This window comes from Mesoplodon bidens (assembly GCF_964165515.1).
Source record: "Mesoplodon bidens genome assembly, chromosome: 6".
NCBI lineage: Eukaryota > Metazoa > Chordata > Mammalia > Artiodactyla > Ziphiidae > Mesoplodon > Mesoplodon bidens.
In genome coordinates, this window is record NC_138162.1 from 36398572 (window position 1) to 36423933 (window position 25362).

General features: G+C 39.1%; 1 protein-coding gene and 1 pseudogene across 5 annotated transcripts in view; both read right to left on the reverse strand.

Annotated features, from left to right (window-relative positions):
• On the reverse strand, nt 1-663 carry LOC308619501 (small ribosomal subunit protein eS25-like; annotated as a pseudogene). The gene has a single exon. The product of its transcript is annotated as a small ribosomal subunit protein eS25-like (transcript).
• Nucleotides 664-1115: 452 nt separating this feature from the next.
• Nucleotides 1116-25362, reverse strand: part of ECPAS (Ecm29 proteasome adaptor and scaffold) — a 103972-nt gene continuing 79725 nt past the window's right edge. For all 4 annotated transcript variants that reach the window (XM_081236615.1, XM_081236613.1, XM_081236612.1 and 1 more), the window contains 19 exons: nt 25206-25285; nt 24492-24597; nt 23454-23501; nt 22272-22393; nt 20564-20714; nt 18265-18330; nt 16966-17055; nt 15808-15874; nt 15120-15211; nt 14974-15040; nt 14323-14514; nt 13479-13687; nt 12583-12626; nt 12294-12486; nt 10391-10529; nt 8361-8466; nt 7987-8075; nt 5707-5778; nt 1116-4258 (listed from right to left, as the gene is read on the reverse strand). In XM_081236615.1, coding sequence (XP_081092741.1) covers nt 4119-4258; nt 5707-5778; nt 7987-8075; nt 8361-8466; nt 10391-10529; nt 12294-12486; nt 12583-12626; nt 13479-13687; nt 14323-14514; nt 14974-15040; nt 15120-15211; nt 15808-15874; nt 16966-17055; nt 18265-18330; nt 20564-20714; nt 22272-22393; nt 23454-23501; nt 24492-24597; nt 25206-25285 — 2073 coding nt within the window. In that variant the 3' untranslated portion in view covers nt 1116-4118. The remainder of the gene's footprint in view (nt 4259-5706; nt 5779-7986; nt 8076-8360; nt 8467-10390; nt 10530-12293; nt 12487-12582; nt 12627-13478; nt 13688-14322; nt 14515-14973; nt 15041-15119; nt 15212-15807; nt 15875-16965; nt 17056-18264; nt 18331-20563; nt 20715-22271; nt 22394-23453; nt 23502-24491; nt 24598-25205; nt 25286-25362) is intronic.

Below are 25362 nucleotides of genomic sequence, written 5' to 3' on the forward strand. Positions count from 1 at the left end.
ACTGTATATTTGCCTTTACCAATAAGATTTTTCCTTTAGTGATTTTCATATTTCTAGTTGTGGGTTTTCCACTTTTTAAAAACCAATTGTTATTCTAATCAAATAATCTGGTACTAGCTTGAAGGGAAAAAGGAGGAAAAGCATAGAAGAAAGGGAGCAGCTTAGGCTTTTTAGCTGCTATAAGAGAAAAAGCAAGGTATCTCTCACCTTCAAGCATATCTTCCACAGACTAAAAAAATTTTGATTTAATAAAGTTTTATTTTTCAAAATATACAGTTGGTGGGACCTGTTCACGCATCTTCATCAGCTGCTGGAGCATCTCCACCCTTGGTATTTCTGGTGTAAATTACTTGAGCTCTGTGCTTTGAAACCAGTTTAATAAGTCCTTTACTAAGGAGCTCCTGAAGGGCTGCCCTGGCCAGGGAACCACAAATCTTCAGTATCTCAGGGACAACAGCTGGAGTTATAAGCTTATAGTTGGGTACTTCTTTAGAGTTTGTCTTATGTTGCTTTGTCCAACAAGACTAGGTTATTGAGCTTGTCCCGAACTTTGCCTTTGGACCACTTCTTCTTTTTGGCCTTGCCCCCAGATTTGTTCACTGGCTCTTTGTCTTTCTTGGCTGACTTTCCGGCATCCTTCTTCTTGTCGTCCTTGGGCGACATAGCGAAGCCGGGAGAGCAACTGCTACCACTGCACCTCACTAAGATGTCGGACAAAAAGCCACAGCCTAAAATCTGTTCGGCTATTTACAACATAGGAGGTACCTATAGCTCTGATATTTTATGTGCATAGCCATGTATGTTAATCTTAACCAAAAGCAGAACTGCTTGTTGTTTCTATGTGTTCATCAGAGATTACCTATATCAAAAAATCCAATCTTTCAATGACTGCTTCTCTCCAAGCATTTAACAGTAATTATTCAGGTGCCTTGCCTCTGTTTGTGTTTTGCCTTGGAACTCCCAGACACTTAAGCCAACAATTTCTGCTTGGTAGATGTAGCTCAGAATACTGCAGGCAGTAGGGCTTTTTTTGGTCTTTAAAGTATAACCAGGCAATGCCTTGGAAGTTAACTATTTTCCCAGAGAACCAGTAAAAATTAATGCACCACTTCAAAGAACTGATCATGCAGCTTTTATTTACCACTTAATATCTTCTTGGGCATGGGAAGGATGTTTCCTTTCAAGACTACCACATGCTTAGCTAGCTTAGTACATATTGCAGAGGATTCTATGAAGACTTTGCATATAAAATACAAAAATCTGTCACATATACATCCATTTAACAACAGTTTGTACATTACAATGAGTGCCAATGTCAAAATAACTCCCTGTACTTCACAAGCAGCATGAATATATTGTGGCAGCAGCAGATAGAAACTTCCCCCCACGGGCAGACAGTGTTCACACAGTGCAAAGGCTACTAGAGCACAGACCAACAAGGCCACATCTTTTTTTCTTTTCTCTTCTCATTAGTGAATAACACAAGTAAAAGATGGAAGGGTAAAGCAATGGGGATTTGGTGGCAATCAGTTTTATTGGGCAGGTACACTGTATTACAGGCAAACACACTGGCAATTGTAAATTAGACACAAACATTAAAGAAATGGCTGCTCTTTATCACCAAAAAGACAATTTTATACTTTGTTTTGATTTCCAATTGCCAAATTTCAGGTACCTCCTTTTCGCATATCAATAAATTTGTGACGATATATCTAGTGTGACGATATATATTCCAGGAATAAGGAAGTCAGTAGACTCTCTGTATCAGTTGCCTATATGACAAGTAGCACTGAATATTCCTAGGGAAAAAAATAATAAAAATCTGTTCCACATAGCTTTGGAAAATGAAGGCCAAAGATATAAATGTTCACAGGTCCTTTTGCCATTTGTTCACTAATATCAACATTCCACAATGACAAACTCTCAGTTATTAACTCTTTTAAATAAATATGTGTGCCCATGCACACCAATACAAGCTGCATTGGGAGACCATAGTTAACATTACTAGTTGTACAAATGACTTGGCTGGTCAAGATGAAGGCAGTTAAGTGTAAAACTTAGAAATGTGCTTAGAAAACTAAAACAAATTAATTCAACAGCACTAAGGTTCAAGTATCTTAGCACCTCTCTCAGCACCATGGGAAATTCCCAATATTGAATAACAAAAAGTTTAAAAAGCATAAAATCTGATGAGGTTTTAAACTTGATACGGGCCAAGAGCACAATTCTTGCCCTTACACTCTTACCTTCCAACAATACCTGACCTACATGGCACTCTTGCCTAGGAAGAGTATCCCAGGTACTGTAAATGAAAGTCAGAGAGCACTTCATGGAGGGGGAAATACAGATCTGGAAAACACTAAGTCCTATGAGGATGCAAGCTTTCTGAAAAACACCCAGAGTTGATTTTTTTTCCCCAAGCAAACACCACTCTCAAGTGGAAGTCCATGATAGTTTACTTAAAATTCATGATGCTACTAAAACTCACAATTATATTTAGTACCAGCTAAGAGGACGTTTTGGTAATAAACACTTAAATTTTCATTTGTAAACCCCTTTTCCAAACAGAAGCAACCCCAGAACACAGCATATGCAGCTAGGTTTAGGTACTATCTATGGCAGTGTTTTTCAAACTGTGAATAACGACCCATTTATGAGTCAGGAAATGAATTTAGTGGGTCTGAAAGAGCATTCAAAACGGTGGTGGGGAGTTGGCGGGGAGGGATCAAAGCAGATCACACATAATATGTACCATTTCACAAAACATTTTATTTCAGTTAAAGATTTTATATTCATTTTTTGTTTCTCCCTCCCTCCCTCCCCTCCACCCTACACACATTGTTCTGGGTCATGATGAAAAAAGTTAGTTTTACTATGGGTCACAGTCAAGAAAATTTTAAATACTTTGGTTAATAGAGACCACAAAAAATAATAACACAGAGTTCCCACCCTGGTGTTAATGTCGGTAAGGGGTCAGTATTGAGTGTAAGCCAATTTTGTGCTTGGAATCCAAGGTGAGCTAGAGAGTTCTCCTTTTACTTTAATAAACACTTACGTTAAATGTGTTTTTTCCCCTTACCCTACATCCTTAGGCAGGGGCCTGAGCAGCATAAGGAAAGGAAGAAACCCTAGCTGCAATAATTTACTTTGAATGGTATCAGGTTATTCCCAGATAGCTAATTAAAATGCTTTCCTTTCTATCCCATAGTCATGACTGTTAGCATAAAAGTGGGTAGAAAATTTTAATTTGTCTTTACAGTTTTGAGATTATAAATGGTCTAAACCAAGCAGTCGCGATTTCGTTGTTGGTTTGTGTTTTGCAAAATACATAACAGACAAAATGAACAATCTTGTCCTAATCTACCTTCATCTGCTTATAAGAGGAGGACGATTACATGGACACCAAATTTTCCCTCCCTCTCAACCTGCAAGGTTGGTAGATATTCATTTTCTAAAAACCAGTCATCTAAACAAATGACAAGACAATGTTCAACTTCTGAATTTCAAGAATCCAGTGGTGCTTACATAATGGGTCAGTTCAGTTCTGGTGCCAGGACTGCTGTACCATCTCATCTTGGGAGTTTCTCAGGTAGGCCAGGGTTAGCACTGATTAGCAGCAGGTTGTAAAAGAAAGTGTCCCAGGCAGGTCATCCATCACACAGGTTCCAGCCTCGGCACAGGCCTCCGAAAGGAAGCTACGTCATCTCATAACCTGTTTCTTCAGGTGTAAAGAGGGCGTTAAACTAAGTAGTTGATACAACCCCTTCCTGAAATGACTTTATAAAATTTGGATACAGTTCTAAGATTTTTATGCAGCTTCCTCTGCAACTCTGTCTATTCCTTTAATAACAGCTTTAACTCTTTCAACAGCTATTTCTGTCAGTTTCACCTACAACCACCTCTCAAATATCCAAGGTTCCATTTCGCTTATTCAGCCCAGATACTTTTAAAACATCAAGTAAAATAAAGCTAATAAGGAACAAAATTTAAGGCATTTTTTTTTATTTCAGCCAAGGAATGATGCATGCTACAGATTAATCTTTACTTTTCCCCACAAAGAGTACCACCATTTCAACCCCCAATGAACATGGCACTTGTTTGTTTCTTCCCCTTCTAATTTATTCCAGATTTTCAAGTGTTTTCTTCAGTAACAATGCTTTCTCCTGCAGCTCAGGTCTGCTGTCTGTCTCCATAGTTGCTAAAGACTCAATCAGGAGCACTCTGCATTCAGATGTCAAACTTTCCCACTGTTTAGATTCTGAATGGAAAGAGAAAGAACAACAAAAGAATCCTTACAGAAGAAGCAAGCAGAGAATCCCAAACTATTCTTTCTGCTTTTCTTCCACATATCCTATCCCCAAAATAAATGCAAAGCAACCCCGTGGTAACAATTCTGTATATACTGATCACAGGTTTAAGAGTTGTCTCCAAACCTAATTATTGACAATAACCTGAGGGCCAATCAGGGAGTTTCATCCTCTGTCCCCAGAGCTGGTGGGACAAAGAGAATGAAGGGAGCCTGAAGCCAACTGGGAAGCAGGAAGTATCGAGGCAGGGCACACAGTAACAAAAAAGCTATTTCAGCAATTGAGCTGAATATATCTTTGTAAGATATGCTCAGTAAAAAAAAATCCTCAATAAATTTCATAATTGCAAAGACAGTTTGAACAGATGACACTTTATTACTCCTTTCAGAAAAGCATCAGAGAACTACAGGCATACTCAAAATATCAGAAATTCATAAAGTACATCAGATTCTAAATCTTGTTTATGAGGTTCTGATACTTCCTGGTGATGTGGTTTCAAGCAAGTTATCTCACTGTTAGCTTCATTTTCCTCATCTAGAATACATTCATACATATCTGGCAAACTGTGAGAATTCAGAGATACATCTAAGTGTCTAGCTCTTCTACTTCAACATGGAAAAAAGGGATTATGACTCGTGCAGTGTCGCTGAGTCTAAACGGCCTGTTTTATGGAGCCCTGAGAGAGGTGCTTTAATTGCTAAGCAAAGATAGAGGCAGAAGGAGAAACAGCAGATACACAATGCTCTAGAGAAAAGTGTTCCATATGCCCCATTCTTCATCCACGTGGTTAAAATAATAAAAAGAGGAAAATGAAAAAAGAAGAGAGGCCTCCTTTTGAAATCAGTAACAGATACACCACTGGAGAAAATGCTAACATTCTTCTTTTACCAGTGATAGAACAGACCATTAGACGAAATCTGCTTCTTTGTAAGACGGTTTAGAAAAAGGAAAACAGAAAAAAAAAAAAAGGATTAAGAAAACTGCTATCAAATTTGATAACTCAGGTAGATAATTGTTAAATGTTCTCCTAACTCCACTTTTCAGCGTGTCATTCTGTTTACATGTGTATAGTGAGCTCTGTTCTGCCACTGTCAGCTTCTTGCTGTAATTAACCAAGATTAACTCAAGATTCACGATGGAAACCAAAACTTCATTGAGATAACCACAGCTTCATAATGCACTAAAAGTATATAAAATAATAGAGTACCAAATTTAACACTTCATAAAATTGGAAGGTTTTAGCTATGTATATTCCACTTCCATGTACAAATATATTAATTTGTATTTTGGAGTATATGCTTATTAAAAACAAAAACAGAAAATAAAAAAAATTCCTAAAACATATGCCATAAAGTCTCCTGGCTTTCCAGTCCTCCAATGAGAAGTATCAAGAACTCACCTTCAAGTTTTTTAAGCAGCAATTCTATCACAGATAAAGCTTCTGTTCTCACAGATGAGTAGGTCTTATTTTCTAAGAAGAAAATCATATAGTTCACATTATTTGTTTTATATGCCTTACAAACAGAACATCTAAGGTTAAGTTTGTGTTACCGAAAGAAAGATGTTCGGAAATTATAAATTCAGGGAACGATACATGTGCTCCTAAGTAAGCTTCCCTTAGCCAATTATCATCAAATACTTGAAATGTGCTATATGTCCACATTCCTTACTTAAAAAAAAAAAAAGCTGTCAGCCAAATATACCAATCTCCATAACAAATGGCAATATTTAAAGGACCCATTTTAGAAGTCGACTTCACAGGATACCTAAGAAAGGTCTTTAGGTTTGCATGACCTCTTCATTTTACCAAAGAACATTACATCACCCAGGGGTAAGGCCAACTCAGGGACACCTGGCTGTGACCCGACCCTGTAATGACTAGTTTCTCAGCTGCCAGTTATTTATCCAAAAGCAGGTGGCTACCTCCAAGAATCACAACTGAAATATGCTTCCTTGGTGTCTACTCTAGACACTGCATCTAGTTCACAGTGAAACTGTTTACTGAAAAAACTAACACACAACCAGACCCAAGACAAAGGAAGCAAAAGATGAGCTTATAACAGGCTGTCATGCTATGAAGTACGCAAATGCTTAAAAGAATGGTGGCGAGACAGAAATAGGACAAAGGAGACAGCTCGAAGAGGCTTCCACTGGCCAAATCTGGGATAATCTGAGCAACAAATTAATTAAGGAAAATAATTATAAACAAAGGGGGAAATAAAGGAATCCATGAATCAATATGGATAATAGATAAATAAAGAGTTCGAGAGAGGGAGGGACCTTGCTTATGAGAGGATGCCAACTGTCAAATGGTAAATGTGGAAGAAGTGCTAGAGTTGGAAAATCATCTTAGTAAAAGCTGGTTCAGGAAAAACCCATCAATGCATGCTAAGTCTAGAAGAGACACTTTGAAGAGGAGCAGTATATCTGCATGGTCTTAAAGTGTCTTCTCCCAGACTGCTTAGTAGACACAGTTCTGAAGAGGAGCAGGTTATCTGAATGGTCCTAAAGTGTGTTTCCACAGGCTGCTTATCAGACAGAAGGGGGAAAAATAGTAACCATACAGCAGAGGAAACTGAGTAGTACCTTGACCAGGTAATAAAAATTAACACTGCCAACGAGGGCAGGTGGACACTGTGTGCCTCTTGATGTGAGAGGACATAACATCACTTATAGAGCAGCCCTACTGGGAATTCATAACCTGGATCTCATCACAAGGAAACATCAGACAAACACCAAATGAGAAACATTCTAGTTTTAAATGGGGGGAGGGGGAGGCTTTTTTTCAAAATTGTCAGTGTCACATAAGACAAAGAAAGGCTGAGGAAGTGTTCCAGATTAAAGGAGACTACAACGATACGACAACTAAATTCATTAAATGATTCCGGACTGGATTCCTTAATGGAGGAAAGGAAAAGATTATATAAAGAATATTACTGGGGCTTCCCTGGTGGCGCAGTGGTTGAGAGTCCGCCTGTCGATGCAGGGGACGCGGGTTCGTGCCCCGGTCTGGGAAGATCCCACATGCCACGGAGCGGCTGGGCCTGTGAGCCATGGCCGCTGAGCCTGCGCGTCCGGAGCCTGTGCTCCGCAACAGGAGAGGCCACAGCAGTGAGATGCCCGCGTACAGAAAAAAAAAAAAAAAAAAAAAAGATTACTTAGTCAACTGAAAACCTAGAATATGAATGGTTAAAAAATAATGCATCAATGTTATACTATCTAAAGTTGGTATGTAAAAGAAGGCACACTGAAGAATTTAGGAGGAAAGGGGCAAGATGTAAGCAATATACTTTCAAATGGTTGAGGAAAAAGTATGTATACAGAAGTGCAAGTAATAAAGTAAGTGGTGCAAAATGTTAACAGGTGACTTTGGGTAAAGGATATACAAGTATTACATGCATTATTATTGTAACTTTTCTGTAAGTTTGAAATTATTTCCAAGTATAGGTTTTTAAAAAATACTGGTCACAAAGGTTTTTCTAATCTAGGTGTTGAAATCCTAAATTACAATTCCAGATTAATACATTCCAGTTTGGGGGCACATATTGAGTATATTAAATAGGAGAGTTCAGTAGTTGTTCCATAAATTTAGCTCCTAGCACAAGGCAGGGAATGTTTGAAGCTTAACTCCTTGAGCTTTAAAATGAACATTCCTTATCTATGTCAATTTGCCACTCACCTAAAGAATATGTGATTGATTTACAAGTTTCAAGGAGAATTTCAGCCAGAGCCTCAGGATCTGCATGTTCTTCTTCTAAAAGCATTAATCTGTACAAATCAGAAAGCAAGACACAAATACTAGTTATTAAGAAACATTCCAAAACCTTTCTGGCACAAACAATTTCTATCCATATATATTGCTTTATGATGTCACTTTAGCTTTTAGTTTTAAAATTTAAAAGAATGCCACTGCAGCAGAAACTAACACAGCATTGTAAAGCAATTATACTCCAATAAAGATGTTAAAAAAAAAGAAAAATTCCACTGATTATATATAAAATGCTAAGGGGTAGGGGAAGGTTAAATAAATGACTGAACTATGAAGCAAATTACCCCTGAAAAAAGGCATTCATTGACTGTAGGACTCCCAGCTGCACTTTCCATGTGCTGAGTTTTAGCTGCTCACACATCAGTTTGCAAAGCTCTCGACGGTAACAACCTGGAAAACAAGAATGGGGCAGAGCAGGACAGAGCATGTGAAGGAGCAAGAGACAGAGCAAGTGAGGGGAAGACAGAGAGACAGAGAGACAGGGACAGAGAGGGGTAGACAGAGAGAGAGACGGGGAGAGGAGAAATTAAAACAACAAATGCCCTTAATTAAAGCCATGACATTTCGGAAACACTTCAGCATGACTTTATGCCCAATTCCCACAAACTTCCCTGATCAGAAACACCCCCTCCCCCCAAAATCCTATATATCTGTTCATAAGTGTTCTTTGTCAAGGCAATATCCTTTTCTAAGGAACTGACACAGAATCTAAACCACACTGCCTTTTCCCCATAAAACACCCTGAATGACAGCCAAAGAGAGCAGAACTCTGGAGGCTCAGAAGCTTCTGCATGTTGTAGGCTTAAAAGTCAACAGTGCTTTATCCAAACCTGTTATGCCAACTGCACTTGTTATTATAATTATATAATTAATATTATGCTAAGTGATGAAACAGGAGTATAAAACTCAACAAAGTAGCTATTTTTTAAATGCTGCAGAATTTAGTACGGTTCACAAATATAAAGATGGATGAGGGTAAAAAATCTAGAATTCTGCACTTGAATTGCTTCCTAAGAGACTGTAATTTCTTTCTCCACTATAAAGAAACAAAACCAGAAACTGAAGATAATACATTATGAGTAAGATGTATACGAGAAGCCAGTGTGGAACAAATCCTCAAAGGCCCTGGCCCTTCCCCCAGATGACAACCAATCCAGCAAATGTACATTTCTGTTCCTTATACTAAAACTGCTTTGTGTATGTATCATCTTTTTATATAATCCCCTACTTTAACTTCTTCTACCTATCAAGCAAAAGTTAGTAGTCCTAATGATGTCAAATAAGTGGACTTCCACTGCAGTCCATAACATAATACCAAGAAATAAGACCTCTTACAGTTCTGTATCTTTTGGAAAACCCTCCCTATAAATAGCAAATATACTTTCTGAAGTTCACACAAAGGATGGCAAGGCTCAAAGACAATCTTAAGTCTGATTTTAGAAACATCCAATCACAGTCAACAATACTTTTCATAACATTCATGAATATTAAGATGTAGGATGCCCTGCAGGAACCAACACAAGGCAAACTCCTACTAACTACAACTAATCCAACAGTAAAGGTTTACTGTTTATTTACTTAATCCTTTGGAAAGATATGTTCAATTCTGAAAAACTCTCAGAAAGTTTCAAGTTTCTCAGGGAAATACAGATTTCATTTGCTTATTGAAGATTTGGCAACAAGGCCATTAATTTTGAGATGAAGAGTCCCCACTAATAAGTTGTGTGGATTCCTCTGAATACAGCACCATAAAGAAGAGTGAAAGAATTCTTTTTGTAGTCAAACTATCTACATAAAATGTATCATGGTTGTTATGGGCTGAGCTGTGTCCCACAGACTCACATGTTGACATCCTAACCCCCAAGTACCTCAGAATGTGACTGAGTTGGGAGACAGGGTTTTAAAGAGACCATTAGGGTGGGCCCTAACCCAAGACGACTGGTGTCCTTATAAGAATGTACTGGACACAGAGACACGGACGGCCATTTACAAGCCAAAGAGACAGGGCTCAAAAGAAACCAACACTGTTGACACCTTGATCTCAGACTTCTAGTCTCCAGAATTGTGAGAAAATACAGTTCCCTGGTTGAAGTCACCCAGTCTGTTGTACTATATATTACAGCAGCCCTAGCAAACTAACAGTCAATGAGATTATCTGCCAATGTAGGAGTAAAATTTATACTGGATAATTCTCGCCGTTAATCAGTCAGGCTCTACAGAAACAGCAGCTATAACTCGTCACATGGAACACCTTCACTGTCATGAAGTAAGCCCTGGCCACAGCAGTTCTTCAAATGCAGGTTCTGCTGCTTACGTTGGGTCTCCACATTTCGGGGCCAGGCTTTGCCCAGGCCCTCAAAGGCTCCCAGCAGAGATTCCAGCTGGAGCTCCTTTTCCTTCTCATTCTCATCTTCATTTTTGGTTCTCTGGACTCCAATGCTTTCAGGTGAGTTCTAGGACATGTCAAAAAAAAGGAAAGCAAATTTTAATTTTTTTTTCCTTCAAAGTTACAGGCATACTATTAAAACAATCAGGGTACCAGAGTAGGAGATGTTAACCAAGAATTAAATGTTACAGTCTCTACCATGAGTTTTCCTATTTGTAAAAAGATTTTGTAACAGGAGTACTACACCTCTGCAATAAATTTCGGAAATCCTCTAAAGGAATCTGTAAGCAAAGGTGAAAAAAATACCATATATGTAGTATTTTGAGCACAACATAAAAAAGATTTGCATTAGAATCATGGAATTAAAGGAGGAAGAACCCGGTAATAATCTAAATCCAAACTCCTTCTTAATAAGATATGGAAACAGGCAGAGAAGTGACTTGTTCAGCAAGCTGGTGATACAGACTGCCAAATCCATACACTATCATTATGTATGTGACAGAAATTTTTTTGATAGTTAATTATTTTACTTTGAATTTATTTTTTTCCACTGTTTTTATTTTTTTTTTACAAGTCTTTATTGGAGTATAATTGTTTCATAATACGGTGTTAGTTTCATTGTAAAACAAAGTGAATCAGCCATATGAATACATATATCCCCATATCCCCCCCTCTTAACAGAAATTATTTAAACAGCTTTTTTACAACAGCAAATTAGCAGCAACACAAGAAACAGAATGAGAATGCTATTTAAGATTTTTCATGTTTCACAAAAAAGTAAATAGGTAAACCATACTCTTCTTTCTTTGAACCAGTGCCCAACCTTTAAAAACGAGCGCTTCATTTTCCAAATGAAACCAAAGTCTGCTTTTTTTTTTTTTTTGCGGTAGGCGGGCCTCTCACTGTTGTGGCCTCTCCCCTTGCAGAGCACAGGCTCCGGATGCGCAGGCTCAGCAGCCATGGCTCACGGGCCTAGCCGCTCTGCGGCATGTGGGATCTTCCCAGACCGGGGCACGAACCCGTGTCCCCTGCATCGGCAGGCGGACTCTCAACCACTGCGCCACCAGGGAAGCCCCAAAGTCTGCTTTTGATCAAAGTCCCCCAGCATGTGGCAGAGTCTGTCTTCACTGCGGGGTGCCCGGGGTGGCTGCAGCACATGCTTTCAAGGCAGAGCTTATCAGCAGCAAGACAGGGCCTGTTTGCCCACTCCAACACCACTCTCGGGAACTCACCGCTCCCACGGCCTTGAGGTTCCCGGCTTGCAGCAGGATGAAACCCTTGCAATAAACTCATCGTTCTGCTTTGTTTTTTTTTAAAAAAAAAAACAGCCACGCTTCTCCCATGGAGGGGAAACGGATACCTAGAATGAAGACTACTATTCCCAGTCTCACCTGCAGCCAGGTGTGGCCACCCGGCTAAGCACTGGCCAGTGGGATAGAAGTGAAAGGGCCCTCTGGCAGCTTCCAGGAACTCTCCTTAAGAGAGAACTGACATACCTACTTTGATCCTTCATCCTTTCTTCATCTCCTCTGCCATCACCCACCTGGAATGCAGATACATGGTGGACCGTGAAGACAATGGCCACACCCCAGGGAAGGCAGAGCTGTGAGCTGCAAAGAGCCAGACTCCCTAAACTCTTCTGTGAGAGACTAACGTCTACCGTGTTTGAAGCCATGATATTTGGGGTTTTTTCTGCTATTTGCAGCTACATGAATCCTCCTAAAATATGCAAAAAGGACACAGGAAAATCTCTTCCTTCTTTTTTTAAAATTTTTATTTTTTAATTTTTTTAAAGTATAAACCAGACCTGAAAGGATATGGCGATCATTACCTTCTTGATGAGAGGTATGACAATGTCAGCAAACTCCTGGAATCTGTCTTCTTTGGTGGCCTTTAAGACATCCCCTGCACAGCTGATTGCTGCAAGCTTGTATTTGGGATTCTCTTTGCAACACTCCTTCAGAACAGCCTGGAGGATTTCACTGGTGCCAGGCTGACTGGGCACAGGCTTCTCCAACTCTGCACTGCAGGATCCATACAAAAGCATCACAACAGTTAATAAAGCCTGCAGCTTTCAGGTGCAGTTTAAGAAATGGCACCTTCACTGAAGGAACACTTACCTGCAAGCTGTCACCACACAGGCAATGGCTTTCAACAGTTCTTCCTAAAGGGTTGAAAGATGAGGGAATACTATTAAGCAAATGTGTCACTTACATACGCTGTACATGACTATAATTACCTCATAAATTTTTAAAAATTATGACAACAAAAATTAACCAGAGTCACCGTATCTTTGACACACTTAACTGTTTAACAAGCACATCCACAGAGTTTTACTCCAAACCACGGAAGCATGTCTTCCTCTCCATTTCATAAAGCCTAGAGAACCAGCTTGTCCAAGGTCACAGAGGCAGAAGCGTCAACAATGGAATCAGAACTGTGTCTGACTCCTAGACCCGTACTTCATCTACAGTTCTGCACTGGCCACTACTGGCTTCTACCACGTCAACCAGACTGCGTATGATGCCACAGTCTCGCGCTCCCCACTGAGTATTCACTGTGTATAACCTACCATCACCCTTGTATAAAAAATGACTTTTACTAATTCAGAGGCCCCAGAGATGGGCATCCTCAGCCCGGGGTTTAGACACAGCTTGCCTTGCTACTCAATTTCGCATGTGCCCGAATTCTGATCTGTTCATGAGGTCAACAAGGACAAAAGGGTGACCACTTGGTTTAAGACTTCTTTTGGAAAGCTGAACATGATAAATAAAAATCAACCTCCAGCATTACTGTGCAGTATTCAAGGGCACGTGGGTTATACTTTGATGAAATATCACACTTAATCAGGCAAAGTTTACCCAAAGCTTCCCAACTGCCTAGGAAATCTGGTTTACAAAAACAACCCATCTGATGTCCCACAAAACAACATTCTAATTTTTATAGAAAATGAAAGATGAAGTCATAATCCTTTAAGGATACCTTAAATTTAACTGGGCATGAATGGTTCCTTTACCTTTCCTGCCCATGTTCGTCCAGCTAGGCCTTGCAGTAATGCGGTCAGTATCATTCCCAGATACGGAGGTACCAGGGAGGTGGTTTGTTTTGCAATTGATGCCATGGCAATTGCACCCTGGGCTTTCATTTTCCAGGACTGAGACTGTAAAGCCTTCTGAGTGATAGTAATCAACTCCTGCAGGTATAACCGAATGCCACCAAAGGAACCTAAAGCAAAATGAAAAGCAACTCTTAAGTGACAAAAAAAAAAAAATATATATATATATATATATATATATATATACACGTGTATATATATATATATATATATAAACTAACTGATTTTTCTTTTCTAAGTCTGGAATAAAAGTCAGTGACCGGCAGTCTAAAGCAGTGATTCTCAATGGTTACATCACATCACTCTTTGAAAGGGAGAAAAAGTGGGTGGTGGTGTGAGAAATCGTTACAACAGCAGGACGTTATGAACTTGGATATGTCCACAGGAGGGCTCTCGTCCATTAACGTGTGTCAAGACGAAGAACAGAGTGGAGAAGCACTACTCTAAAATAATACTCAAGGCAACACGAAAATCACTGCTCATTCTCAACTGAAATAAGCAAAGCTCTGCTTCGCTTGGGCAGTTTCTATTCTCTCACATGGGCAGCAATGAGAGAGGAAAGAAAAGAGCTCTGAGCGCCAACCTGAGAACTTGGAAATTTGGATGCGCTGAGAACCCAATGGGACACACATTGTTAAGGTCCCAGGAAAGTAACTACAGAAGTTTATGAATAAAAAAATATTAGTTAAAAATTTCAACTGTGGTTCTTAAGAAACAGGTTTAATTCACAGCACTGTTTACTAACCAGGTACATTTTCCTGCCATACTTCAGTCCATAAATTACATTCTTCTTTTTCTGCTTTCTCCTCATCAGCAATTTCATGCATGCCTAGGAATGCCAAAGGCAGAACTTCTTTGGCATGGCTCTTCAGTACATCAGGGCTGTACCGTCCAATAGCATGAACAGTCAGAGCACAAGAGGTCTTGTAGATGGGTTCTAAAGAGAAGCAGAAAAAAACAGTCTTTATGACACTTACTGTGTTTAAGGGTAACTGATCAAAACAGACCACTGCTCTGGGCTTCCCTGGTGGCGCAGTGGTTGAGAGTGCGCCTGCCGATGCAGGGGACACAGGTTCATGCCCCGGTCTGGGAGGATCCCATATGCTGCAGAGCGGCTGGGCCCGTGAGCCATGGCCGCTGGGCCTGCGTGTCCGGAGCCTGTGCTCCACAACGGGAGAGGCCACAACAATGAGAGGCCCGCGTACCGCAAAAAACAAAAAAACAGACCACTGCCCACTGCTCGACTTGTACCACAGCAAAACAAACCAGTAAAATCAATCAGAAATGTTCCTAGCAAACCACATAAAATCAGAAAGGGTAAGACCTGATTTGTATTGTTTCATTAGGTTGTTTACATCTAAATTAACAATAATTTAAGTAGGAAGAAAAAAGGTACCTTCTTTCTCCATATACCAGCCATTGAGTTTCTGCAGGAGTTTCTCTGTGCTGCTATCCCGTGACGTCTGGAAGGGAAACAATCCTGGTCAGTTCTTCATAATTATCAAAGTATACTTACTTAACTAAGTAAGGAACTCAACTCACCCGAACTAAATGGCCCATGGCAAATGCACAGGATTTCTGAATTACACCATTCCGATCTGTCAGGCCACTAAGCAAAGCACTCATGAGTTTACCTAGTGGAAACAAAGAAGAAAAATCTGATACTTGCCTGACCAAATGCTCGGCTCTGTTCGTAGGGCCAAAACAAACTTAACCCTATAATTAATATCTGATTTATTCCATAGTAGTCTAGAACCCTTGCATGTTACATTTGTATATCCATTTGCTTCTCTTTGCCTGGCATAAAATTAAAAATCAATCTGTTATTAATTAATTGATCTCGACTATTATGGGGACAGTTGCAAAAACAAGAGTTAGGTACATAAAGTTCATGAGCCCCATCTAGAACCCAATCCAAGAAAAGAAAAATGCTGATGTAAAATTAAATATAAATAGTAATAAACCATTTATACAGCACAGAATAGCAGATACTCTCACCTCCTTATACCACCAAGAAATAAACACTTATAAAACAGTAAAAGCTTGTTAAACTGGATCATCCTGTACCTCTTGCAAACAGAGATAAAGGTAGAAGTGGGAGAGTTTGAGGAAGAAAAAGTACACGATATCACCAAGCATGTCTGAATGATCACTGTTTTTCCTTTTAAAACCTTGTCACACAAGACATGGCCATACAAAAACATCACCCCAGTGGTTTTGACAAACTCACCTGAGTAAGGTGTTAGGTCCTGGGGACACTGAGTGGTTAATGACACAATGACACTGGCACAGCCTCCCTACAGGGTTACAAAGGCAAAGGTCTAAATTTGATGGTCACAATGTTCTATCAAACCCTTGGTTTTAGGAATCAAAGATTTAAAGAAATACACAAAGCCTTACAGCCCCTCCAAGATTCTATCTAGAAAGAGTAAAACTCTTATTTTAAATTATTAACACAAAGATCTCCTTCAAGACTTCCTGCAGAGGTCTTGCTGCAAGTGTACACTGCTCTCATACATTTCAAGTGAGAAGGAGACTCGTACAATCTTTTGGGAGGGCAACATGTCATCCTGTCCATCCTTGTTCTAACATTTCCCGTTCTAGGAATTTAACCAAAGGAAGCAGGTTCAGATGTGTCCAAAACCATTCATCACAGCGCTTTGTTTAGTATCAAAAAATCTGAAAACAAATCAGGTATTCCTTGATGGATTAAAATAAATGATGTTTCAGCCACACAAGAGAGTATATGGCCATTAGAGAGGACATTGTAGAAGACACATGCACAGAAAGAGACCAGAAGGACACATTTTGAAATATCAACAGCAATTACCTATGGGTGGTAAACTTACGGACAACTTTTAACTTTCTCCTGATCTATAAATGCTAAAATTTTAAAATACAAGTAGATGTTAATTTTGTCAGGAGAAATAAACGTGAGTTGTTTGTTTTCAAAGTGTAGGGCATGGGATCTGATCCTTGAAAAATCTTGGAAAGGAAGACATTTTTCCATCTAAATACCTGCTGGTTCCTCTGTGAAAAATGCTAATCACCACCTTAAGCAACCATGACTTGATAACTGGATGAGCATTTCCACTAATAACTGATTATGAACGAGGACCCAGAGGGCATGTACCTGGCAACCAGGGGACAGAAATGATTCCACTAAAAAAGTAAGTCAATGTTTACTGAATATAAGTCACGTGTTTTATATTCTGAATGAGTTACATGTTTTAAGTTATTAGTGCAGTCATAGAAACAGAATAGTTAACATAAAATAAAGTCAGGTTTTAAGAAAAAAAAATGAATTTCACACATGATGGCTGTTCTATTTTTGTGGCCCAAACTCATGAAGATGCAAATTCCTCCTATGAAAAATACACTTGCTTACCTTAGTTCCAAGACCTACACCACTTCTGATCAGTTCACATAACCTAGGAACTAGCTCACCCAGCACCGACACATCAAGATACTGCAGGCACTTTTGGAAGAGAATAAATATAAAGTTAACCTTAGCAAATAATTAAGTCAGTACCACATCTTCAATTAAAAGCTGCCCACGTCAACTATGTCCCCAACTGGTTTTGACATGAAGTGCAAAAACCACTGGTTTGATTTTGCTCCAATTTCAACGTTAAAATCATTATACTACAAACAAGAAAATCATTCATCAGTGGATCAACATTAAAAACAAAACGAAAATAATAAAAAACATTGATTTATAAAGGAGAAAATAAATAATGAGTACCCAAGAAGAGAAGATCTCTCTGGGCCTACTTCTTCTTTAACAATCCATGTTTAGTGTAAAAGACCTAGATGAAAACTGACCTTCTTCCGTGGGCTTGCCCTATCAAGCCATCTTATTAAAGTTGACTTCTTAGCTGAATTTGCTATACTGTATTTTTGAAAATGTAATGACATATATTCTATTACTGATGAGCATATCTATAAGGTGTTTGCTAACTATTCCTATTTCTTTAAGCTTTCTTTTGCCCTCATAATCCAACGAAGACATCCTTAGACCAAATTTTGGTAATAGTTCCCCAGTAAGCACTAAAAAAATTCCTTCTTCTCTTGTCTAGTCCTGTGATCTGCCCATCAAAAACAATTTCCAGTAGCTCACAAGCTCTCAATTAACCACTCCAGGGCATGCACAGCAGAGTCGGCTTTTGTGACCTTAGAGACTCTTAACCCACGATTCCAGAAACATTGGAATTTCGAAATTTGGTGCCAAGCAGCTCTTTTCTGCAAATCCTCTTCCTTTAACTGAACAACCTACCAACATTGCTCAGTTCTCTCTCCCTACCTTTTATGCTTCCTACTTCACTAACACCTCCAGCTTACACCTTCCTAGGTCCTCCCAGAAACAATGCTTAGGCAGAGACAAGTATCCGAAGTTTCTAAATAGGCAGGCCAAAAGACATACAGATATAGATTTATAGGCAGACCTTTTAATATATTGTTCTCCTGTGTAACACAAAGCTGGACTAATGCAATCTAGTATTGGGGAAAGTATTCCATTTAGTAATACAGGAAAAGAAAAAAACTATACTAAGAAAAAACTAGAGTCACAACACCTGCCTTGACTCATCCGTTAAACCTCTACTTCATTTAATGTAACCTAAAGACTTTGAACAATTACACTCTAAGGTAAGCAAACGTAAATGTTCTCATTACGTGAGGCACTTACCATGTTGATTGTTTCCATCATGGGAGAGGATTTGGCAGCGCTGAGTCGGGCACTATCCATCGCAGCCTGAGAACACAAATGCAAGCACATTCAACCAATTAAGAAGAACCTCCAGGGAATTCCCTGGCAGGCCAGTGGTTAGGACTCTGCGGTTTTCACTGCTGAGGGTGTGGGTTCGATCCCTGGTCAGGGAACTAGGATCCCACAAGCTGCACACGGCACAGCCAAACTAAAAGAAGGACCTCCACACACTCAAATTGGGCTTTACTGACAAATTAAGGAATATTTTAAAAAAATAATATATAGATACAACAAATTCAGACACAAGTCTCAATAATTTCTTTTGTCCTACACTCAACCATATATATGTAGAGGCAGCATCTCACCGTAAGTGAGAAATGCAGACAACAGTTAGAAATTAACTGCAGTTAGAAAATATCATAGTATGGCTCTGAGCAAGTTATCCAGCCTTCTTGAGCCTCAGGTTCTCCCTCCATTAAATAAAGAAACAGACTAAATAATTTTCTATCTAATACACGATTTTTAATTTTATACATGTATTGTTTTAACTTTATAAAGGACCCTCCTATCTATTGATACAATAGCATTTTAATCAAATAACTATGGTATAGGAGAGGTTGACACTATCCAGACATAATAAGTGAGAAAAATTAGGCATACAGAAGTGACTTGCCTAGGGCTGCAAAGTTTGGACTAGAATTTGTTTCCTAATTCTCAACACCTAGCAGGTGAGAACCTAGGAAAGGCAAGATTACTGCTGAAAGAGGAAAGCATGATGACTGGAGAAGGAACAGCCATATCAGAGGCAAAGGGAAAACAGAGTAAGTGATCAGAATAGAATAGTTCAGGTAAGTTAAAAACCAAATAGTGCACTGAGAGAAAACTTCTACAATCATATAACAGGAGTTTGACAGTTCTAATAAAGACCAATGTAAAAACATAAACAAGTGAAAAACAGACATAGAGTAGAAACATACAACTCACAGAAGAAATATTTATAAATGGCTAACACAATACGAAAAGACAATGGACAACACTAATAATAGGAAACTAAATTAGAATAATGAGATTCTTGCTTATCAGACTGATATTATTCAATGTTGGCAAAGATGTGGAGAAAACAGAACATTCGTAACTTTTGATGCCACAAAATCTCTCACACAAAAGTTCAAAATAATCTCACTGTAGGATACTATGCATGCACTAAAAAGAATGAAATAGATCTATATATACACAGGGTATTTTGTTAAAAACAAAAATCAGGGGCTTCCCTGGTGGCGCAGTGGTTGAGAACCTGCCTGCTGATGCAGGGGACACGGGTTCGAGCCCTGGTCTGGGAGGATCCCACATGTCGCAGAGCGGCTGGGCCCGTGAGCCACAACTACTGAGCCTGCGCGTCTGGAGCCTGTGCTCCGCGACAAGAAAGGCCGCGATAGAGGCCCGCGCACCGCGATGAAGAGTGGCCCCTGCTTGCCACAGCTAGAGAAAGCCCTCGCACAGAAACGAAGACCCAACACAGCAAAAATAAATAAATTAATTAATAAACTCCTACCCCCAACATCAAAAAAACAAAAACAAAAAAACACAAAAATCAAGTTGCAGAACAATATTCGCAGCCTGATTCTATTTTAAAATTAGTATGTTTGTTTGGTTTTGCAGCCTATGACTACAAAAGAAGTTGAAAAAAGACCCAGGCACTGCTGACAGTGAGTACTCCTCAGGAAATGATACTGTGCTGCCACAGCAGAGGGGACCCCTAGGGGATTACTTTCTACTCTTCCGTGTTGTTTTAACTTTTCACAATAAATGTGTTATCTGTAACTTAAAAAAACAGAACAAAACAAAACTCTGATCAGAGACTAGGGAACTACAGTATACCTAAAAAGCAGAATAATTTTGGACTGTGCAAAAGTCTAGCTACAAATCCTCTTGATCTGCAAAGCAGGAATGGTCCCTAGAAGGACTCTGCGGGTGTAGACCCAACCCCTAGAAAATAAACAAACATGTACAAAAAACCGTGTTAAATAAATGTATTGATGTATTTTTTTGGACGGAAGTGTCACTTTTCATTCACTTCACATAACAGTGTATGAGCCCTCTCCACCCCCCTCCCCCAAAAAAACACTGCATGTGGTTATAGAAGTTGAGCTGTTTCAAGGGTGGTGAAAGTATCATCTGAGTCATGGAGTTTGTCTAAGGACCCTGGAAGGCCTGTTGAGTATCTTAACAGGGCTCTCCCTTCATGAGAATTACCAATATGGCTGTGTCGTCAACTCACCTTTTCTTGGTCTGTAGCCCGGAGACTCAAATAATTGAGAACTTGAGGCTCCAATACACTTAAGGATTCTAGCAGAGCTGGGATGAGTTTTGGTGCATGTGGTTTCAACATGGCTCCTGCACTTTTGCTGATCTTCACGAGGGTGTTAATGCTACAGACACACAAAACACAACTCCTGAGTCCTTTTAACGAAAGCAAGAAGCCCTACAGGTCTAATCATGAGGAGTTTCTGCACTTTATTGCATTAAGGAACATACTCCCTTGGGTACAGAGCCTGGTCTTAGCTCTGTGTTGGGTTTTTTTTGGTTTTTGTTTTTACTTTTTATTATAGAAATTTTCACACATATATGAAAGTAAAGAGAATCATAAATGCAATTCTGTATGTTCTCCACCCAATTCAACAATCAGCTACCTTTGGCCAATTTTGTCTCACTTAGGCATCCACCATACATACAGACCATTCATATACTTTTCCCCCTGCCACTGTAGTATTTTGAAGCGTATTCCCTAACTAAACTTCTGCATGTATCATGAAGAGACCCAGACTTTTTATCATAATCAAAATACCATTTCACACCTAAAAAATATGAAGAATTTTTTCATATCATCTAATATCCAAATTTCCTGATTGTTTCACAAGTGTCCGTAAGAGCTGGTTTGCTGAAATCGAATCCAGAGTCCATCTACACATTGCAATTTACTGCATTTCCTGAATCTTTTTCAACAGTCGTCTTTCTGTCCTCTTTTTTTTTAAGCTATTGATTTGTATTCTGATGGTGTCACTTAACAGGTCCTCTGTAGCTTATACAGATCTGCAGGCTAAATCAAGTTCAGTTCAATTTTTTTTAAAACAAGAATTTTTCACAGGTGGTCATGTCCTGTCTCATCACATCAAGATGCTTATCTTTTTTTGTGCTGTTAAAGAGCGAAGAGCAGGTTCAAGTTTGGTCGGCATGAACCAACCACCCATTATAATGCTCCTCCCGTCAGCCTTTACCAGCGGACTCAGGAGCCACTTATGATCATTACCTGGATTATCTTACTGCGGACAGCAAAATGGTGATATCCTAATTTTATCATTCCTTTGCATTTGTTAGGTGAATCCTTCTGAGAAGAGCTTTCCCATACCAACTATTTAGTTAGCATGAAATAGTGTTGGTACTATTAATTTGATCTAATTTCAAGAGTGAAATAAAAAATGGAACAGATGCAAGTTCCCAGATAGCACTCTGGTTTTAAAAAAAAAAAAGAAACCTTCACTGCTGATTTTAACTTAAAAGAGCCATATATATCTAAATGTGTACTTCTTGAGTATTTCACAGGCAGTAAACAGTTTATTTTAAACATAATAATCTGTGAAACATTACTAAGTGGTATAACCAACAAGCAAGCTCTCAAGTACCTGAGGCGTAGCAGAATAGGAAGATGTGCCTGCTGGGGGCAGAGGCCAATGACAATAAAATAACACACTTTACTCAAGGTTGAGGCAGAGTGGCAGAAGGCTGGACAAAAGCAAAGCTCCCATGAGAATGTCTCTGCAAAAATGTTCTGACTCACCACTTCTCACATTTGCTATTGGGTCACTCCACTGGATTCTCCTCATTTCTCCATTCTTTCAAGAATCTAACATTCAAAGAAACCCAATTTCTACTGGGTGGCTAAGAACTAAGTAAATCCAATACATTCAATTTCATCAGCTGATTCAAACCTGAGGGCTCGAACTTCTGTCACAGGACTCATCACTCCTTTGTCCAGAAGGCAGGGCAGAAGGACAGCAATGGTTCTCTGGCCAGCTGCTCCGTTGGCAGGGTCACACATTTTCACACAAACCTCACATACAAAGAGCATGGAAATTAATGAAACTGACCTCTCACCCAGTAACGCATTCATCTGACAAAATACTTCCTACTTCCTATATCCCTAGAAAAGGATAAGTCACTCTACTTTCTACGATATCACAGAAAGAAAAAGAAGATCTCATGATCTGGGATTGAGTCCTATGTCTGCCGATAACTGAACACAAAATTGGTAATGCATTTTACTTTCTAAGCTTTGGTCTTCTAATTTGTGAAACAGGAAACAGTTGAAGATGAAATGAGAAAATGTTTAGAAAGCACTCTGAAGAAGGCTTAAGGTATTATTATCATGATCATCATCAATAACTTTGGGTGGCAGCATAACAGAGAGGTCAAGAACACAAATGTGGAATAAGAAACACTTGGATTCAAAACCTTCTAATACATTAGAAGGCACTGATATACCACAAAATCAAGTTCAAGTGGGAAACCAGTTTCAAAAAGGCGGCCAGGGCTTCCCTGGTGGCGCAGTGGTTGAGAGTCCACCTGCCAATGCAGGGGACACGGGTTTGTGCCCTGGTCCGGGAAGATCCCACATGTCGCGGAGCAGCTGGGCCCGTGAGCCACGGCTGCTGAGCCTGGGTGTCCAGAGCCTGTGCTCCGCAACGGGAGAGATCACAACAGTGAGAGGCCCACGTACCGAAAAAAAAAAAAAAAAAAAAAAAGGCTGCCAACCTCATAAGTATGAAAGGCAGATTAACATATAAACATAGCAATAATAAAGAGAACAGACGTTGCTTGATCTAAATGTAATGTGTACTTCAGGGTCAAGAGAAAGTCCTATCTTATATAAAGGCCCAGAAGAGCTCTCCATTTAAAGGGCCCAGAGACACACTTTGTTAAAAATACTAGTATTCTAATGTAATAGCAACCAGTTTCCCATTCATTGTTAAGAAGTGGGCTGTAACATGAAGCCAGTTACACTGCAACTAAATGTCACTTTACATGACAAAAAAATAAGTCATAATTTTCACTGTCACATAGAATCCTGCGCCACTTCACCCCCCCGCCCAGTATAAGACAAGAGTTTTCACCTTGCTCAGCGTTTTCAGAGCCAGTTCTGCTGCTTTTCGTACAGATTCCTAAAAATGAGAAAAATATGACATTATACAACGTCAGAGTTTCCTTCTCATCTACCCCAAAATGTGTATTTAAACTGCCTCCAAATCTACACAAATTGGTGAAAAATCCTACTTTCATTACTAGGTAAAAAATGGTATTTCACTAGGCTCTTTGCCCGTCAAGGAACATACTACCATGCCATACTACTATTTTTAAAATTAGATACAACCTATTTTGACCTTACAAAAATATGGATATTAAGTATAACAGTTTAGAAACTAAATGTATTATAAAAGCAAATGTATAGAGATCTATGTGAAGATTCTGAAAGACTTAAAAAAACTCTGACGAATAAAGCAAAAAACTGAAGTGCCTAATTTTAATGGTAACATGGAAAAATTTTAAATTTAGACTGCCGAGGCAAAAGAGAAACTGGTCACATTATTTGGGAATGACTGATCCAACTTATGAAGCTGATCCAAGTAGAGTTATTTTGGATTATTTCTAAACTGTTATTTGTTCCTCATCAACAGCATCACAAGAACTCTACTAAAAGAAAATCAGGCAGTAGTTACGCTTTTTATTTTAACTTTAATTAAATTTAGATCTAAAGATACCTAAACTTGCCACTTCACAGACACATCAAAACTGAAACTTTGGGGCTTCCCTGGTGGCGCAGTGGTTGAGAGTCTGCCTGCCGATGCAGGGGACGCGGGTTCGTGCCCCGGTCCGGGAGGATCCCACATGCCGTGGAGCGGCTGGGCCTGTCAGCCATGGCCGCTGAGCCTGCGCGTCCGGAGCCTGTGCTCCACAACGGGAGAGGCCACAGCAGTGAGAGGCCCGCATACCGCCAAAAAAAAAAAAAAAAAACCTGAAACTTTGGAGGAAAATTCTGGTCTTTTAAAAAAAATTGTCTGGATATTGAATTTTGAAATATGTAACATACATATTTTAACAATTCCAATTTATGCTATTCTATAAATAAATGCAGATTTATGTATATATAGTACCTTTATATCATCTTGTACTCTAAAGAGAGTTTCCCAAATTTCTGGAAGTTTATCAATGATGTCATCTAGGGGTCTTCCTCTCAATAAATCATTCAGAGCTAAACAGCTGAAAATAAACAATTTGGTTTCAAATATATGATCAAGAAAGCTCAATCTTTTACTATGAAACATTCATATCAAACAAGAATATGGATTCTGCCTATATTTCTAGTCTTAACCCCCTCACCCCAAGACAGCAACGACTACTCTCTTCTTGGTGCCTCAAATATACCACAGGCACATGGCATGTACATTCATCAAATGTCTATTTCCCACAACTATAATATAATCTCTTTAAGATGATACATCATTTTTTACTTACCAATATACCTCCAGGGCCTAGCACACTGCCAAGCATATAGCAGGCACTGAATAAACATAAATTATACATGTAAAAATAAATGCTACCCTACAAAGTCATGAGAGTGTATGAATGTATCTTGATGTCTAATTTAACAAGTGATCTACTTCTGTTATTTCATACTTACAAAAACTAAGACAACTTAGGAAAACCACTGACTAGAGCTTAAATATCATTAACTGTCTAACCCAACCAGAAATATGCTTTTTAGTGGTTTTAACTTATTCCTCTTGCACAAAGTATAAAACTTGGAAATTTGAAGGGAAAAAAAATTCAATTTTATTTGACTAGTCTTATATTTCCAAAAATGGTACCTGGATTCTCGAACTCGCCACATACTGCTGGTTAGATTCTTAACCAAATCTTGAAGAATTTCCTTCAAATACTTATCCACCTAATGAAAGCAAAAGGATAAAACTGAGAATGCAAAATCCATCAATAATCAAATGATTCATCTCTACCACACTGTGT